At 39.3% G+C, this 20,861-nt stretch overlaps 1 protein-coding gene across 1 annotated transcript in view; it reads left to right on the plus strand.

Annotated features, from left to right (window-relative positions):
- LOC136764038 (sialic acid-binding Ig-like lectin 14) overlaps window positions 1-13,497 on the plus strand; it is a 47,239-nt gene extending 33,742 nt beyond the window's left edge. Inside the window, exons 6-12 of the mRNA XM_066717871.1 lie at window positions 8,613-8,675; window positions 9,598-9,969; window positions 10,336-10,644; window positions 12,031-12,315; window positions 12,624-12,723; window positions 12,886-12,931; window positions 13,105-13,497. Of these exons, the coding sequence (XP_066573968.1) occupies window positions 8,613-8,675; window positions 9,598-9,969; window positions 10,336-10,644; window positions 12,031-12,315; window positions 12,624-12,723; window positions 12,886-12,931; window positions 13,105-13,197 (1,268 nt within the window). The 3' untranslated portion in view covers window positions 13,198-13,497. The remainder of the gene's footprint in view (window positions 1-8,612; window positions 8,676-9,597; window positions 9,970-10,335; window positions 10,645-12,030; window positions 12,316-12,623; window positions 12,724-12,885; window positions 12,932-13,104) is intronic.
- Window positions 13,498-20,861: the final 7,364 nt, after the last annotated feature.

Genomic DNA, 20,861 nt, shown 5'->3' on the forward strand with positions numbered 1-20,861 from the left:
ATTGTTTTTACTGCAGTTCTGGCCAAACCACGCCCCGAAATATTCATTCAAAAGGGTCTCATTTTAAATTTGAGGAAACACTATTTGCCAGTTACATTTAAGGAGTGTCATTTACAAATATCTGGGTTGCTCTGTGAGACTTGTATCACTGGTCATTCATTTTTCATTCAGTGTTCTTCCAATTTCTGACCTTTTAGTTCCAGGGAGCAATGTCTTATCCAAAGTCTCTCTCTTTTCAGCTTCCTTCTGTACTTTATTTTCTCAAAGCACAACAGATTCAGGACAAACGTGTAGGACTTGGTAGTTGCCCATGCATTTTTGAAAACATAGACTTTACTTTCTGTAACAATCTCGACGTGAGAAAAACAATAACAAGATTTATCTTCAATTGCATGTGAAAGGAAAAAAGTTTGTATATCTAAATTACAGAGGCAAAGCTCTACATGGCTAGGGTAGGCAATCTTAAATATACTTTTTGTTCACTTACTATTTATTTCTGAGCAGACACCCTTAACCAGGAGAACTTACAATAATCACAAAATACACATAACAAAATAAGAGAACACACAATAAACAATAAGAATAGTTATTATACAATCACGTTTTAACTTAATAATATTAATAATGTTATTCCCTGTCAATGCACCCTGTTTTGGTCAAATCTGTACTGAAGGAAAAAAAAACAAATGTACAGAAACACTTTAAAATACTTACCATAACCATAGAATCAGAACTTAATGTCTGAAACTTAAAGGCATGTCCAGATTTAACACTCGCATCAGATGTCTGATACGTTGTCAGTTATTGACTGATTTAATTGCTGCTGCACTTTTTTTTTTGCTTTATTAATCACTTTCTGTAATTATAGAAATATATATAATTAGCTGATATACTTGTAAAAGGTAAACTTGTAAAATGTGTAATGCTCCTATATAATTAATTTCTATCACTCTACATATACTCTTTATTTAAAGGGAATGTTAAGTTTATACATATATTAACTGTAAAACATATCACTCTTATTGTAGACAGTTAACACATAGTGGATTCTGATTGGATAAAGACCCTTTCAGTTTTCAGATACTTTCTGAATCACAAACAAACGGTGTAATGCATGCGCAGGCTGTTGTCCAATCATTGCTAGTCCTGAAAAGCTCTAGTTACACTGTATTGTTTCAGGATAGACACATCTGCTCTTTCTTGGTTGTGACAGGAAAATATGCTTCCTATACCATAATATAAGTCTACAGAAAAAGTTGAAAAATACAATTTTCCATCAATAGCCAAAGATGATCTCACAAACAACCATACCCTTGTTAAACCGTTATTTGTTTTAAATTACTCAAGTGGAAATGTCGTTATTGACTTGCCTATGCAATATATGTTTGTGGTTTTGCCAGCAAATTCTCATATTGACAAATATATAATAGCGTCCTGCAGCCTCATTGAAGCCTCATTGTTGATGCGATTGTTACACCGTGGCACTAAAGACTGCGTTTCCAATCTCTGACCCCCAGGATGATGTCATATATACTATCCCTGGTTTTGAAATGTGATTTGTTAAAGACTATGGGATTATATACAGCTCTGGAAAAAATTATGAGACCACTTAACATTGATTTCTGAATTTGGAGTGGTTTCTTATATTTTTTTTCACAATTGTAGCAAACATCAGAAATAGGCTGAAGAGTTATTTACTGTCCAGGATTATTTGTTCATGATCTTTGTAAGATATTCTCATGATATCATTTGCCTTTGTTATAATGCTTTCATTTACATGACAGACCCCTACCAATTTCAAACGGGTGTAATCTGAGAGAGAATGGATGTTGGTAACAGACATTAACACTGATTAACTTTGTTATAACCATCAGTGAAATAGTTCTGAAACAACATGATTGAAATGTGAATTAATTATAGCTATGTGATCCATCTTGGAAGCCACATAACTTTCAATTGAAATGTGTATATCATATACTTTTTGGGTGATCCTGTAGGTTTATATTGTTTATATATTTCTAAAATGAAAAGTCAATGTGACTGACTGAGTGATATTTTATGAATGGCAAAATAATAATGTTTCTATTTCTGTGATGCATATAAAATACAGATTATACACTCACCTAAAGGATTATTAGGAACACCTGTTCAATTTCTCATTAATGCAATTATCTAACCAACCAATCACATGGCAGTTGCTTCAATGCATTTAGGGGTGTGGTCCTGGTCAAGACAATCTCCTGAACTCCAAACTGAATGTCTGAATGGGAAAGAAAGGTTATTTAAGCAATTTTTGAGCGTGGCATGGTTGTTGGTGCCAGACGGGCCGGTCTGAGTATTTCACAGTCTGCTCAGTTACTGGGATTTTCACGCACAACCATTTCTAGGGTTTACAAAGAATGGTGTGAAAAGGGAAAAACATCCAGTATGCGGCAGTCCTGTGGGCGAAAATGCCTTGTTGATGCTAGAGGTCAGAGGAGAATGGGCCGACTGATTCAAGCTGACAGAAGAGCAACTTTGACTGAAATAACCACTCGTTACAACCGAGGTATGCAGCAAAGCATTTGTGAAGCCACAACACGTACAACCTTGAGGCGGATGGGCTACAACAGCAGAAGACCCCACCGGGTACCACTCATCTCCACTACAAATAGGAAAAAGAGGCTACAATTTGCACAAGCTCACCAAAATTGGACAGTTGAAGACTGGAAAAATGTTGCCTGGTCTGATGAGTCTCGATTTCTGTTGAGACATTCAGATGATAGAGTCAGAATTTGACGTAAACAGAATGAGAACATGGATCCATCATGCCTTGTTACCACTGTGCAGGCTGGTGGTGGTGGTGTAATGGTGTGGGGGATGTTTTCTTGGCACACTTTAGGCCCCTTAGTGCCAATTGGGCATCGTTTAAATGCCACGGCCTACCTGAGCATTGTTTCTGACCATGTCCATCCCTTTATGACCACCATGTACCCATCCTCTGATGGCTACTTCCAGCAGGATAATGCACCATGTCACAAAGGTCGAATCATTTCAAATTGGTTTCTTGAACATGACAATGAGTTCACTGTACTAACCTGGCCCCCACAGTCACCAGATCTCAACCCAATAGAGCATCTTTGGGATGTGGTGGAACGGGAGCTTCGTGCCCTGGATGTGCATCCCACAAATCTCCATCAACAGCAAGATGCTATCCTATCAATATGGGCCAACATTTCTAAAGAATGCTTTCAGCACCTTGTTGAATCAATGCCATGTAGAATTAAGGCAGTTCTGAAGGTGAAAGGGGGTTAAACACAGTATTAGTATGGTGTTCCTAATAATCCTTTAGGTGAGTGTATATACAGTGAGGGGGAAAAAAGTATTTGATCCCCTGCAGATTTTGTACATTTGCCCACTGACAAAGAAATGATCAGTCTATAATTTTAATGGTAGGTGTATTTTAACAGTGAGAGACAGAATAACAACAAAAAAATCCAGAAAAACGCATTTCATAAAAGTTATACATTGATTTGCATGTTAATGAGGGAAATAAGTATTTGACCCCTTTGACTTAGTACTTGGTGGAAAAACCCTTGTTGGCAATCACAGAGGTCAAACGTTTCTTGTAGTTGGCCACCAGGTTTGCACACATCTCGGGAGGGATTTTGTCCCACTCCTCTTTGCAGATCCTCTCCAAGTCATTAAGGTTTCGAGGCTGATGTTTGGCAACTCGAACCTTCAGCTCCCTCCACAGATTTTCTATGGAATTAAGGTCTGGAGACGGCTAGGCCACTCCAGGACCTTAATGTGCTTCTTCTTGAGCCACTCCTTTGTTGCCTTGGCTGTGTGTTTTGGGTCATTGTCATTCTGGAATACCCATCCACGACCCATTTTCAATGCCCTGGCTGAGGGAAGGAGGTTCTCACCCAAGATTTGACGGTACATGGCCCCGTCCATCGTCCCTTTGATGCGGTGCAGTTGTCCTGTCCCCTTAGCAGAAAAACACCCCCAAAGCATAATGTTTCCACCTCCATGTTTGACGGTGGGGATGGTGTTCTTGGGGTCATTACTCCTCCTCCAAACAGGGTGAGTGGAGTTGATGCCAAAGAGCTCAATTTTGGTCTCATCTGACCACAACACTTTCACCCAGTTCTCCTCTAAATCGTTCAGATGTTCATTGGCAAACTACAGACGGGCCTGCACATGTGCTTTCTTGAGCAGGGGGACCTTGCAGGCGCTGCAGGATTTCAGTCCTTCACGGCGTAGTGTGTTACCAATTGTTTTCTTGGTGACTATGGTCCCAGCTGCCTTGAGATCATTAACAAGATCCTCCCGTGTAGTTCTGTGCTGATTCCTCACCGTTCTCATGATCATTGAAACTCCACGAGGTGAGATCTTGCATGGAGCCCCAGACCGAGGGAGACTGACAGTTATTTTGTGTTTCTTCCATTTGCGAATAATCGCACCAACTGTTGTCACCTTCTCACCAAGCTGCTTGGTGATGGTCTTGTAGCCCATTCCAGCCTTGTGTAGGTCTACAATCTTGTCCCTGACATCTTTGGACAGCTCTTTGGTCTTGGCCATGGTGGAGAGTTTGGAATCTGATTGATTGATTGCTTCTGTGGACAGGTGTCTTTTATACAGGTAACAAACTTAGATTAGGATCACTCCCTTTAAGAGAGTGCTCCTAATCTCAGCTCGTTACCTGTATTAAAGACACCTGGGAGCCAGATATCTTGCTGATTGGTAGGGGATCAAATACTTATTTCTCTCATGAACATGCAAATCAATGTATAACTTTTTTGAAATGCGTTTTTCTGGATTTTTTTGTTATTCTGTCTCTCACTGTTAAAATACACCTACCATTAAAATTATAGACTGATAATTTCTTTGTCAGTGGGCAAACGTACAAAATCAGCAGGGGATCAAATACCTTCTTCTCTCACTGTGTGTGTGTGTGTATGTATATATATGTATATGTGTGTGTGTGTGTGTGTGTGTGTGTGTAATATATATATATATATATATATATATATATATATATATATATATATATATATATATATATATATATATATCATTAACATTTATCCTACATATCTAACCCTTACGAAAATTAAATGTATTGCAATATAGTAAAAAAAAAAAAAAGTGTTTTGACAATAAATATATTTTAAAATGTATTGCCATACTTATGTATGTATATGTATATAATAGATTAGTAAAGCTAAAAAACTATTTTACTGGTATGTACACGTGCAAAATGTTCTCTGTAAGCTATAATGTCTTAATATACAAATGTTTTATTGTACTGTAATAATACACATTATTAACAAAGTAAATATTCTAACATTAACCCAAATGTATGACTTTTGTCTTATTTGAATGGTTTATCTATTACTTGCTCTTAGGGCAACAGCAAGCACAATATATTACAGAATAGATTGTGTGTATTATATTATATAATATACCAGGACATATATTTTATCTGTGGCATATTCTACAATATATTTTGCTATAAAGGCTACATATATGCTAAGTATGGCAATATATTTTGAAATATATTTATTGTCAAAACACTTTTTTTCAAATATATTGCAATATATTTAATTTTTGTAAGGGTTAGATATGTAGGATAAATGTTAATGCTTCAAACTGTTGTTATCTCCAGGACTCTAAATGTATGTTTGTAACAACTATATTTAATTTATCCCAGTGAACCAAATATAGACTTTTGTGAGGTGTAATTTGTGAACGCCTCGTTCTTTCCGGTTTAAATAAATCTATCTAACAGTCCTGTTTCAGTCTGCATTGGTTGTCTTCATGTCATTGAATCAGTGAATGGAATTAACTAATTTAATCGATTAACCAAACTGAACTGAATCAAATTAATTGAGTAATTAAAAACAGTCGAACTGACCATCACTATTGTACTGTGACAGCTCTGTGTTGACTGAGTCTCTGTGAGTCTGTCCAATCAGCGCTCTCAAGGTGTTGGCCAATGACGCAGATCTATTAGGCTAGAAACAGGCCGTGATTTTGGCATAACTGTGTTAGGAAAACAAATGACACTATTGATACTGATTGCGCTGATTCTGTGTTGGTGACTGTAACGTTTCTCAAAGGCAAGGTGTATAGATCCAAGTGCAGGCTCTGTACTAGCAAAGCAGAAAGGCAAACAATCCAAGAGGGGACATCCAGAAGGTAAAACAGGAATAGTTCAGGGTCGCTCGATCAGGCAAACAGGTTAAACTGGGAGATCCAAAAGAGGTGGTCAAGGACAGGAAAACAGGAGTCTAAACACGGTAGGTAAACAAGGAATAATGCTCAGAAATGTTTCAGGAGAGAAGACAAGACTTAGCGATTATACTATGGAACAAAGGGGTTTATATACTGTGTTTAGGGAGAAAGGGATGACTGGGTAAAGGGTGAAAGACCAATGGGGAGAGGGGAAAGACAGAACAAGTGCACGTGAATAGAAGGAATGTAATGTGACTGATTGATCCGGGAACTGAGAGAAAGAAGCACAGGGATTAATACTCGGGAGAGAGAGACCTCAGGTGGTGAGCTGAAGGAATAGCAGGCGAGACCGTGACAGTGACGCATTGGTGAGGCAGCTGCGGTGCCTCCTGTGGTTGCCGTGCCAAAGGTAAACAACAAGCTTTTTAGCTAATAATGTTGCACACAACTCAAGTAATTACACTCCCTACGGCTAACATTAAATGACATTTTTCGGGTTCGGGTACAGTCACACAACAAACTATGAAGCACAATACTAAAATTGGAAATCTTTTTAATTTCACGAGGTTTGCTTTCTAAACAAGCCCAGTGTTTCACTCTTGGCGGGAATTAAACAGAAACACATTGCAGGAAAGATGAAGTGGGCCAGTCACTGTTCTTGTGGGCTCCTCAGTGGAGCGCTTGGTTTCCCAGACCAGACAGTAACTCACATATTGTAGGCGAGAGGGTCGCACACTGAGAGAGAATTGAATGCCACTACTATTTTTTAAAAATGTCAAGGTAAGCAACTGTTAGAACATATAGTAACCATGGACCGGATTAAATCAAAACTTTGAGCCACCTGCTAATAACAAACTATAAACCTGTACATCATAGCAGTTACATGTATAATTAGAAGAAAGTGTCATTAGCGGGTGGGTCAAAGTTTTGATTTAATCCCAGCCCATGTGTTGAAAATATCTCAGTTAATGATGTTGTGCTATGGATTTTTTTGACAGGCTTCAGTATCTGTCTGATAGCTATAGGGTAAGCCAGCTGTTAGCCTAGTATCAATTAAAAAAAAATGTTTTCTGGCAGAAACATTATTATTATTTCAAGTCCCGATGTCGTCTCCTCTGTTCCTGAGGGAACTGAACCTTTTCACCCTGGAACAGCGAAGACTATGTGGGGACTTGATCCAAGTCTTCAAAATCATGAAAGGCGTCGACCACATCAAACCAGTGGAGCTTTTCCAGATAAGCAGGGACACATGCACCCGGGGACACAAATGGAAATTGGGCTTCAAAGCATTCAAAACGGAAAACAGGAGACACTTCTTCACACAGAGAGTTGTCACAATCTGGAACAAACTACCCAGTGATGTAGAAGCTGAAAAAATGGGAACATTTAAAAATAGTCTGAATAGGATCCTTGGATCACTTAGATATTAATGGACACCAAACGAGCACGATGGGTCGAATGGCCTCCTCTCGTTTGTAAACTTTATTATGTTCTTCTTATGTTCTAAAATGACCCAATAATGTCATCTGTTTTTTATTTATATGGGACTCCATTTTGTGGAACATCATTATTTTTAGTGATGATTTGAACCTTTCAATAATTATTTTATTGTTTTGAAATGTTTTTAGTACCTAAACACTTGGAGTCAAGGATTGTAATTATCTTTGTTTTTTTAATGTGAGTGATTGGGAAAGCTTTCAGAGGCTTCAGGCTATGGAATCTCGGGGTCATTGGAACAAAAAGGGCAGTTATAGAGCAGCAAAGATTTTCTTAACAAGAAGGCACTTTTTAGAAAAATAGATTTTAATATCCTTCCAAAACTTTTTCCTTCACATACCTCTTTAACAGTTTGATGCACTTTTCATATTATGAAAATGTATAATGGCTTTTGAAAATATTAATCTATTTTTCTTACAATCAATCTTGAAGTCAAAGTTTCACATTCAACCTTTTAGTGTGAATAACAAAATAAAACCACCTTATAATATTTCACATTTGAAAATCCAAAGGTTAAACCAATAATGGTCTTTATTTCCTCTTTGTTGACCTCTCTCCACTCTTTCCCTTTTGCTGTCGCTGTTCTCAGTCCTTCTAAATTTGTATATATTACAACTTTGGTAATGATGGATGGGTAAAGGTTATGGAGGTTCCTATCAAATTCCATGAGAAATGTATAGGGTCATTATTGATCTGGCATATGCAAACTAGGGCTGGGATTAAATCAAAACTTTGACCCACCCGCTAATCAAAAACTACAGAACTGTACTCAGTTGCGGCTTCATTTTCAGTAAGATGCCACTTTCTTCTAATCATACATGTAACCGCTGATGTACAGCTTTGTAGTTTGCTCGCATTGCCTCGCTGATGTACTATCTGCTTAATTTTCACAGATCGATGTCATTTTCTGAGAAGGATGCCTGCAGTGGTTTTCATATTGATCTTCTGTGTCACAGGTAAACCTGCAGGAGCCCCCTGCTCTCACAGCTCTACCTGTACAGGCCGTTAGTTCATCCTTCTCTATCCAGTGCGGACACTGAGAGGAGCTTTGAACACAGTCTAACCAAAATACCTTCATTTCTTTTTACATCTCTCCCTTATCTGTCACACATTGGGCTGCTAATGTACCAGATGACCATCAACTCTGCTCATCTCTCACACCCATCATTTTTTTTATTTTAACAAATGTGTATCTATTTGTGAATTCCAGTAGATCTAAAGCAATATCTCTAAGCCACTGCAGATTTCAAGATTCAGTCATCCTGTCCCAAGATCAATCTATCTTCCACAGTTAACCTAGTAACTAGAAGTCACGTAACAATCGCACCCACTTTGAGTATACATGATATTAATCTACATTAATCAGTATAAATGTTATTAATTTAGCATCCTCTCCCTAAAGAAAAAGATGATTGCAGTTATTTTTTTTATAGAGAAACAAACAAACACACTGAACATATTCCCAGAACAGTTTTGATTTGATGGGCGTTTATTTCATTGCCAATATCTTCCTACAAATATATGAAGAGACACATTAAACAATAAAGTAATACATTAAAAACACTGAAGCTACCAAGTGTTCTTGTCAATACAAATGGAGTAAACTGGGTTACTTACTTTGTGATGGTTGTGAAATGGATTTTAATTCAACACTTTCTTGCCCTGTAATGCCTGTTAAGATTAAATACAAGGATTGGATGCATGTCTGTATAGTGGTGTTTCAGCAACAATGCAGTACATTAACAGTTGCACTGAAAGATATCCTATGGATAGGGAATTAATACATATAGAAGTGTCAACATCAACCCCAGCAGATCCTGACATACTAGATTGCTGAGGAATCTATTATTTATGTATTTAAATGTCATTACTTTTCAGGGACACAGAGTGAAACCACAGATTGGCCTATCAATCTTCCTCAGAAGCTCACAGCAGAGGAGGGTCTGTGTGTGATCATCCCATGCAGCTTCAGCAATCCAGAGAATAAACTGCAGCCCCCCTTTACTGGAATATGGCTTAAAACAGAACAACCCCCCCAAAAAACTGTTTTTCACTCCAGTGGCCCCTCTAAAGTGAGTGAGGAGTACAGAGGCCGTGTTGCCCTGCTTGGCAACCTCACTGAGAATCAATGCACTGTGATCATCAGTGACCTGAGGAAGAGAGACGGGGGCACTTATCAGTTCAGAGTGGAAGGGAAAAGGCAAAATGCCAAAAATACGTATAAGAAGAAATGTAACATCATTATAAATGGTAAGCAGAAATGAATAAGTGATGGAATTAAAATCATTTAAGCAGTTCACACAAAACTGCAGTTTTTAATATTGATACTGACAGGTCAAACATTGCCATTATCACATGATATTTTAAAAAACTAGTGATCAATTTATAATTTTTTTGAAAACCATTTTTCTGGATTTTGTTGTTATTCTGTCTCTCACTGTTAAAATACACCTACCATTAAAATTATAGACTGATCATTTCTTTGTCAGTGGGCAAACATTCAAATGAAGTCCAAATTTAATGAACTAGGTTGTCAGTATGGTTACAATTCTTGAAAGCATTGATCTTATTGTGGTGCAGGTATCTGTCATGTATGTTGAATACATGTCCTTTCAGATCTGACACAGAAGCCCACTCTGAGCCCGGTGAGTGTGACAGAAGGAGAGCTGGCCACACTGACCTGCACTGCCCCAGGACGATGCTCTGGGACCCCCCCCACCATAACATGGAAAACAAAGCCTGACCTGAAAGGCATTGAGACTCACAAGAGTGAGATCAGCTCTGATGGGACAACAACTCATTCTTCTGATTTTATATTTTGGCCTGTTCCCAAACACAACAAAGCTGTTATTTCTTGTGAAGTGAAGTTTACAAACACAACAACCCAAGAAAAAATCGAAGAAAGCGTGACTTTGGAAGTGAAATGTAAGTAGATTACTAAAATGAATGAATAAATACATACATGATGTACACATACCTACTGTGACACAGCCGGGGGTGACTACACCACCCTAAGTTAATGAGTTGGGGGACTCCCCAATATCTCCCCACACAGGATCTTTTGATCTCGGCAGACCAACACTAGCAGCATGCAAGGAATAACATTTTGTAATAGTACACAGTAAAAACAAACTATACAATAGAACAGCCCAGGGTGAGAAGTCTGGGCTGATATTCTTTACACAACAGGGATTAAAATATATACTAAAATCAAAATAGAAAAGTTAAGAACTAAATAGAAAAGTATTGCCAAAACGAAGCCACACGAAAAAGGGTAATCCTCAGCCGATTATACTGTGCCAGCACCGGGACGATGGCCGTAGGGAAAACTCCGTCCTATCCGCCACTCACGACCACCTGCGCTGGACCCCAGGGGTACTCTGTATTGTCACTCCGCAGCTTAGACGGCTCCATGCGCCACAGACAGTAGAAGATCCGGCTGCGCTTCCCCTGCTCACTGCACACAACTCGATGCATTGGACTATGGACAGGACCAGATGACTGACGATGTTATGACAAATCCGGCACCCCATGGATACCGTGCATCCCCCAACAATCACCTTGATTTTGCAAATGCGCAGACCACTCTAGATTTAATTGGCGCATGCGCTCCAGGGGGTGCCAACTGAAATATTTGGCATCTCATTTCTTCTCAAGTGGGGATGTAAAATATTTCAGCATGCAAATTAATTGGCTCAAAGTGTGGAGCCTTGTGCCTTATTACTGAAGGGGCAACGGAGCGCAAATGTCAGGAAGTCAAAGAATATAGTTTATGCCAGCAAGAGTCAGCGTGTGTAGGTATATAGGAACAAAACAATATGAAACAAAATGAAAAATAACTTGAATAACATCAATAAATACACACACTTAATATACAGAGAGTGGAAACAAAGCAAGCAAGCTTTTCTTCCTCTTGGATTAGTGTTTTTTAGTAGACCCTCCTAGAACCCATCCACTTGCTCTGACTTGTAACACTCCCCCTTCTCCTGGAAAACTGAGCCCTTTTATATAATGGGGATGCCTCTCCCACTAGCTCATACCATTTTCTACCAGGGATACAAGATGCACTATGTTCTTCACAGTTCAAAACCATCATGAACAATAATAACACTACTATGTACATGTACATATGCAGCGCTGTTTGTGCCAAAAGTGTTCGTTCGGAAATTCATTCGGAAATTCATCAATTTGGCCATACAGTAGTTATAGACATGTCAATCTATTCCAAACTCATTATTGGCAAGGAGTAAAATGGTAGATGTGCAATGCGTGTTTACCTGTCAGTTCTCACTGTATACTTTCTCTCCTCAGATGCTCCTCGTATTCTGAACGGTTCAGGATGCACCACTGTGGGAGATCGGCTCACCTGTGTTTGTATCAGCCAAGGTCACCCCTTACCCAGTATAGAGTGGCGTGAAGTGACTGTAACCACAGATACACCCCTCAGTGTCTCTACTGCTTCACCTAACCAGAGTATTAACAGCACCATAGTCCTGTCTGCAAACGCAACTGCAAACAGTGTTTTGTGTGTCAGTATAAATGAGATGGGTGAAGTGAGGAGGCAGCTTTATGGCAGCAACACCATAAATGGATCAGGTGAGCTGGTAGAAAAGGGAGGGATGCTATTATAGTTTCACTTGTTTAGTGTCTCAATGGGAAATTGCTAGAGTCATGTGAGGTGGTTAACAACTGTAACTCTGGGGTTGACACCGCAATGCACAGTGAATTCACAGTGGCCTCTTAAAACATTCTCCTCATCAACCTTGCTAGTGAAAAGGTAGGGGACATCAGACAGTTGATAAGAATTCTTGGCCCTGGGGGCGGTGGGGAGGGTTATAGAGTACTGAAAGCTAACCTTGACATCTAAAGCAGGAATAAATAATGTGCTTGGGTGTGTTTTGCAGGTAACAAGGAGTGTGGGCTGATAACCTGGCCAGGGGTGCTGCTTGGACTCTTCCTACCTTCAGTGCTCCTGTGCTACTGCATAGCCAGGGCCCGTAAAAGGTACACACACCATTTATAATAAGCAAATGATTTTGAAAGGTAGGGACTGGTATTTCATACATTCAACACAAACTTCACAGAGGCTTTGGCAAAGCTCAATGTCAAATTAATCAGATATGTTGCTCTGTAGTTTGAAGATGCCTTTTTGTTTTATCATTATAGCACTAGGAAAAATCTAACTGATCAGAGGGCTCAGGACACCTTGCAGGTGAGGTAACATCCACACAGCACACATGGTTCTCCTTGCTCTTATTATTATGAAAACTACTTAAACTACAGTTCAATACGATCCACAAACACAACCGCCATCAGCAACATTCTCAGGAGCTCCAGGATATTTAGTGTTCTTTGCAGACTTTAGTTAATCGCTTTTCTCCGCAGGTTGGACAGGCTTTGGTGGGAGGTGAAGACACCTATACCTCACTTGACAAGTCAGCTGTTTCTTCAGACTATGACACCATTTGCAAGAAGTAATCGCACAAGGACCTTATTTCCAGTAGAAGTGTTCTCCAATTTATAATTCTGATGACATAAGTGAACAAAGTAGGCCACTTCCCCATTCCACGTTTAAAACATGGTCTCAGGCAAGCAGTATTGTTTCGAGATTATTTTAGCTTTCTTCAGTTGTATCACAGATTAAGCTTTTACTTTTATAAAATGTTCTAAAGACACAGTCAATGGACAAGACTGGAAAAACAAACATGGACACATGAACAGAGTACTGGGGCACTTACCCTGGTTTCCACTGAACTTCAGAAATCAGATATTAGAGTTTACACTCAATATACAAAATAGGCCCAAATGAATTATTGAGTGAAGTGCGGTTGAGAGATGCTCAATGGTAGGATGAAGGGATCTTTTTGAAGACAAGTAGTACATTTCCTGCTCTTTCCATAAATAACACCATTGTAGCATTATGATGGGTGTATTTTGATAAGAGCATTTTAGCTCTGAGCTGAAGCACTGATCTAAAGAAGACCTCTCCCCCCCCCCAAAGTTAAGGAAATCTGATAACTGGGAACTGGTTTACATCAAAGTGACAGTCTTGGGTGGAAAGGGGGCCTGTAGGTAATAAAAACTCTTTGAAATGGACTTGTGCCGAAATCCCGACACAGAGCTACGAACCCGGGCCAACCGGCATTTCCAAAAGATGGCATGGATTGACATCAGTCATAAATCAACCCCCCTCCAATAGGACACTGGGGACTGAAACCGAAATCCAATCTCACAAACTCAAGAACCAATCATCTATTGATCTGACAGGCGTATAAAGGGTAGCCTCTCTCTCTCTCTCGCTCTCTCGCTCTCTCTCTCACCTGAACCAGTAACTCGCTGCCACAGCTCAACCTCTCTCTGTTGCCAGAACCGGAACCAGAAATCAACTAAGTCTTTGCTGGCAACAGAAGAGTTAAACTGGGAGAAGGAGATTGAGCCGTACAAAGAATTCTTTTAAAGGACTTTATTAAATAAAGAACTTTACAGACTGCGCTGCCCACCTGTGCCCACCTGATCAGTGGAGTTTTACAGCTGGACAATTGACTAAGTCGACTGTATACGAAAGTGTCAGTCATTTAAATAGCTATTTGAGTCTTAAGAAACTCGACCCTTGGAACCAAACGGGGCCCTGCTTTCCTCAAAGAATTTGTCTTCAAATAAGTACGGTGAGAGACCCTGCTTGCCAAGAAGATTTTGTGCACAACCTTGGAGCCTTCAAACCAGTGGAAAATCTGTTTGGAAACGACTCTACTTTCGCGAAACCCCAACTTCCAGGTGCATCGACTGAGTGGAAGTTCTTGGACAAAGCCGAACCGAACTGCCTTTGTTCCAACCACACGGACCTCGTGCCGTGTGCTGTTATCTGAGCCTGAAGCCAGAGAGGCCTCTCTGCGACAAAGTTCAGATAAGTTTAACACTTTGGAGTTTGTGATTCATGACATTTGAGAAATCAATTAGAAATGTTAATCTGTGATTCATAACTCTAGAATGTGTAATATCATTTAGTTTTCTTAAATATAAATGTGTGTTGCATTAAACTGTTTTGTTGATAATTTTAGAAATAAAATCTGTCAACGCCGAGAAATATCTTCTGATTCCTGTTTAACTGTTTAGTCTGAAATTGACACACGTTAATAGACATTAGATTATTGGTGGCCCTGCCTATCCTTAATCATTGAATAATAATCAGTTAAGGGAAATTGTGGTAACAAGTAATGATGGGATCTTTCTCGGCACCTAAATGTAAATGAGACTGATATATATATAACGAGAAGTTACCCGACATAAATACTAACCTGCGTAGTTATTTAATGTCTGACTAACAATACTAATGAGAGACTCAAATTCGTCTTACTAACCGGTATTGTAGTCAATGTGTTTATAACCTTTTTTGTTTAACTATTTGTGTGATATCACATGTGATCCCATGGTCTTTGATTTGTTGATCTAGAGTTGAATTTTAATTAGTTTTCCCTTTTGTATAATTAATGTAGTGCTACATTTAGTCTTTGTTTTTGAATAAATTTGACAATTTATATCTTTGGAATTGGTGTCTGCATCCAATTATTACAGAAATTGAGTTCTACAAGATTCCATGATTCGTGATAAGGTGATACTATAAATTCACTTCTTTAATTGAAATTTATAAGTGTACCTTACGCTACACCATATTGTTCTGCTGGGAGGGGCTAAAACTGGCCACCATACAGGCAGCCCTGTTTGTCTTCCCAGGGGTGTAGTGCCCTTCGAGGCGGCCATTTGTCGCCGCACCCAGCACTGCGCCACCATCCTTTCTATTGTGAATATCTCATATTATTTAAATTAAAGAATGACCCAAGTTTAGTATATTGTATATATAGACTTTTATCAATTGTAGTGAAAAATGACAATTAATTTCTTTACTTGTTAGATGTGTTACACATCATTAGACTTGTCTACACAGAGGGCCAGGGTCGTAGTGAACTCAGGTGCAGAAAGAGACTTGGTCGGAACAGGCCTGGTTCGGCAGCTGGCAAACAGTGCGATAAAGGCAAAGCAAGAAATGTGGTCGAGGTCATAAAGCAGGAGGTCAGTCAATCCAGCGTACAAGACAGCAAAGGGAAATCCAGGAAATGAACCACAGGAAGGCAAGCGATGGTTCGTCAAAGGAAAATCAAGGAACGGGAACACTGCTTATAAATGCAGTAAATAAATAAACAAGACTTAGCCCTGAGCGCTGAACCAATGGGAGGAGAGAGCGACTGGACCAAGTGCACAAGGCGCTGAGGAATGTCAGGGTTAGTATTCTGGAGATGATGACCTCGGGAGACAAACTGGGAAAGTGTGGAGAGCAGATGTAACACATATTGTAAATGTGCAGTTTTGTTTTAAGGTTTTCAATACTTATTAAAATAAAGTACATTCACCTCTGTATTTCTTGACTAAAATGAACACTTCTCTAGGATTTAATTACACACAACACCTATGACACTTTATTAAAACTATGTAAAACTATCTATTTTGTAGAGGACAATGTTCACAATAGTTCAACTAGGGATATAAGGAAGAAACGCAATTGCACAAGGAAACTCCAGAAATAAGTTTTTCCTTCATAGTCAGAAGTATTCTAAATATAGTTATAATCATAATAATATGGTTAGGTTAATCTAATGCTGCTTAATATTTTCCCCAATTACAGGAATTCATACACTGCAGAACCTTTTCAATCCCAGTACTATTGTGAGATCAAGCATGCATCTACAGGCAGAAATTAGGCATGATCTATCACTGAAGGGTGATTGCAAATATAACTATTGGATCACTGTTGTATGATTGAGGTCTAATGCTTTAAGCAAACAGGTGTGGGTCTGTATATATGTGTATACAATTGTGAGTGTGTGTATGGATGTGATAATGTCATTGTTGCCTTACTGCCAAGTTTAATATAAAACTTTTTGATTCAAATTATTTTACAGTGGCAGTATATTTGCTAATGTACAGCTCTGGAAAAATAATTACCTTGAGAGGGGGGCTGTAATACAATACCACAGCTGGGGGACAGTAAAAGTTCTGAGTTAATAAAATAAAAAGCAAAACAGATGTTTCAAGGGTGACGGTTACCATGAAACTAGACTTGGAAACTACATATTGTACCTGTTTAAATAGACTAACATTAAACCAACATCAGGACACAGTATTCTTGAATCATTCAAAGGTTGACATTCATTTACACCTTTAGCCAAAATAGCAGACATCAGATAAAACATACAAATAAAAGTGAATTACATTAAACTGTATAGTATTATCCAGAGGTGCAGACTAGGATCCACAGAGGCCAATGATCCACAAGAATTGTACAGCTGCAGCTGTCATTTAAATCTTTGATAAACTACAGGGGTTAATAAAGAGAAAGTGAGAGGAAAAGGAACATCAGGAGAAACCCCCACTCATCCCAGTGTATCAATTACAGTCTAACTGGAACTTAAACCTGCCAGCGTGACCTTATTTATGTCAGAAACGCCACAACTGGTCCCTGGATTTCAGTCACGAAACACAACGTGCCTCTTATACAAGAAGTTAAAGAACTTCGTACCAAAGCATCTGCCACCACCTTCCTGTACTCCTGCACATAAGAGACACCTGCTGCTTCAGCACAGGGAACCTGCCTCTATTCACACAGACGCCAAGCTTAGTTCAGTTACTACTTCAGTTACTACTTTAGTTACTACAGAACAAACCAGACATGGCCAGGGCAATCCGCAGTGTTGAACTTCATATTGCACGAATAACCAGCCAAATGATTCACCAGCAAATGTGTATGTCTCTGTCTGCAAACTGAATGCCAAAACCACAAAAAACTTCTCTCCCCTGCCCCCTAGAGGCAGATATATTATTGCACTGTATTTTTGCACTTTGTATTGCTCTAATATTTTGTACGTCGACCTGGACAAGGGCGTCTGCTAAGAAATAATATATAGACACACGATCAGCCATAACATTATGACCAACTGCCAAAACAGCCCTGACCCGTCGAGGCATGGACTCCACTAGACCTCTGAAGGTGTGCTGTGGTATCTGGCACCAATACCTTAGCAGCAGATCCTTTAAGTCCAGTAAGTTGCGAGGTGGGGCCTCCATGGATTGGACTTGTTTGTCCAGCACATCCCACAGATGCTCGATTGGTTTGAGATCTGGGGAATTTGGAGTCAACACCTTGAACTCATGATTCATCAGACCAGGCCACCTTCTTCCACCGCTCCGTGATCCAGTTCTGATGCTCACGTGCCCATTGTAGGCGCTTTCGGCAGTGGACAGGGGTCAGCATGGGCACCCTGACTGGTCTGCGGCTACGCAGCCCCATACGCAACAAACTGCGATGCACTGTGTGTTCTGACACCTTTCTATCAGAACCAGCATTAACTTTTTCAGCAATTTGAGCTACAGCAGCTCGTCTGTTGGATCAGACCACACGGGCCAGCCTTCGCTCCCCACGTGCATCAATGAGCCTGTCACCGGTTCACCGCTTTTCCTTCCTTGGACAGTTTATGTTAATAATAAAAATAATAATAATATTTATATCTTAGCAGACATCAAGTAACAATTACAAATACAATTAAAAACATGATAATTTCTAAAAGGAAGGAAACAACAGTTTGGCCGATTGTGTACTGTCTTCATTTCAAATTACTGCATATCACGCAAATAATGTTTTTGAAATACTGGATGTGATCTGAAGGTGTGTTCTGAAATACAGTAAACAGTAAAATACTGTTTTATTTGGATAAGTATTTTACATTTCAATAAATAAAAACATTCAAAATTTTAATACTTATGATTTTTTTTTTTTAAATCAGTTCTTAAAATCACTTACAATTTTTAAAATCTAACAGTGATTAACAAAATACATGACCTCAAATAAACATTTCCAATAAATCAAAATAAACTTGTGAATAAGGGCAATACTGCCAAATTAAACAAATAAACAATATGGTCAAATACACTCACCTAAAGGATTATTAAGAACACCTGTTCAATTTCTCATTAATGCAATTATCTAACCAACCAATCACATGGCAGTTGCTTCAATGCATTTAGGGGTGTGGTCCTGGTCAAGACAATCTCCTGAACTCCAAACTGAATGTCTGAATGGGAAAGAAATGTGATTTAAGCAATTTTGAGCGTGGCATGGTTGTTGGTGCCAGACGGGCCGGTCTGAGTATTTCACAATCTGCTCAGTTACTGGGATTTTCACGCACAACCATTTCTAGGGTTTACAAAGAATGGTGTGAAAAGGGAAAAACATCCAGTATGCGGCAGTCCTGTGGGTGAAAATGCCTTGTTGATGCTAGAGGTCAGAGGAGAATGAGCCGACTGATTCAAGTTGATAGAAGAGCAACTTTGACTGAAATAACCACTCGTTACAACCGAGGTATGCAGCAAAGCATTTGTGAAGCCACAACACGTACAGCCTTGAGGCGGATGGGCTACAACAGCAGAAGACCCCACCGGGTACCACTCATCTCCACTACAAATAGGAAAAAGAGGCTACAATTTGCACAAGCTCACCAAAATTGGACAGTTGAAGACTGGAAAAATGTTGCCTGGTCTGATGAGTCTCGATTTCTGTTGAGACATTCAGATGGTAGAGTCAGAATTTGGCGTAAACAGAATGAGAACATGGATCCATCATGCCTTGTTACCACTGTGCAGGCTGGTGGTGGTGGTGTAATGGTGTGGGGGATGTTTTCTTGGCACACTTTAGGCCCCGTAGTGCCAATTGGGCATCGTTTAAATGCCACGGCCTACCTGAGCATTGTTTCTGACCATGTCCATCCCTTTATGACCACCATGTACCCATCCTCTGATGGCTACTTCCAGCAGGATAATGCACCATGCCAAAGGTCGAATCATTTCAAATTGGTTTCTTGAACATGACAATGAGTTCACTGTACTAAACTGGCCCCCACAGTCACCAGATCTCAACCCAATAGAGCATCTTTGGGATGTGGTGGAACGGGAGCTTCGTGCCCTGGATGTGCATCCCACAAATCTCCATCAACTGCAAGATGCTATCCTATCAATATGGGCCAACATTTCTAAAGAATGCTTTCAGCTCCTTGTTGAATCAATGCCACGTAGAATTAAGGCAGTTCTGAAGGCGAAAGGGGGTGAAACACAGTATTAGTATGGTGTTCCTAATAATCCTTTAGGTGAGTGTACATTGAAATTAACTGAAAATGCACCGGACAAAGCAAAAAACAAATAAAACGATAAAATAAAAAACAAACCAAAACAGTCCGATGCATTTCAAATTAAAATCCAAACGGTCAATGTATTTGACAAATAAAAAAAACATAACAACCAAAAAACCCAAATAACTAGTGCTAAACTAAATCTTTAAAAACAGTTAAAAAAAATTAAAACAATCTTTTCATAAAAATGGTTAAAAGATCTTGGACTCAGGCTCCAGCAGGGGGAGATGGCCGTCCCCGGAGGTGGGTCCCATCATGGGATCCTGAGCTTCCCCAGATCTTGTATTTGCCAGTTCTTAAAGGCTTCCTCCTTGCCCCTCTGATGGACCTCCAGATTGACATAGTCCCTAATTAGTACCATGTTTTTGAAATACTGGATGTGATCTGAAGGTGTATTCTGAAATGTATTCAAGCTGATGCACCATATGGAATTGTAAAAGTTGCTTATTCAAATGATTTTCTCAAATTGCTTTTCTTTTTCTGATCCCCAAAATACCCTACATATCCTCTCGCTCCACCTCCACAGGGGTCTGTAAACTTCAGAATGTAAATTACTGATTACATTTGATTTCATATTGAAAAGTATTTCTGAAATGGCCACTGGTTTCTATATTGTAACCCAGAATCATTGCAGGGAGTTCATATCTAAATATGTAGTATTTTTAAAACTTAACTCAATATTTTGCACGTAGAAGCACTTAACATGATCTATGGAGCCTCTAAAATAAGAGTGGCAATTGGAGGTTTGAACACTGAACTTTTTCAACAAAATCAACTGGAATCTAAAAAAACATACAATGGATAACTATAGTATAACAAATAAAATGTATACAAATTAATCACCAGTTTAAAAGGTCTAAGGAAGGCTGTAATCCCTCTGGACTATAAACTACAACATGGGTGTGGAAGAAC

This window comes from Amia ocellicauda, chromosome 12 (genome assembly GCF_036373705.1).
Source record: "Amia ocellicauda isolate fAmiCal2 chromosome 12, fAmiCal2.hap1, whole genome shotgun sequence".
NCBI classification, from domain to species: domain Eukaryota; kingdom Metazoa; phylum Chordata; class Actinopteri; order Amiiformes; family Amiidae; genus Amia; species Amia ocellicauda.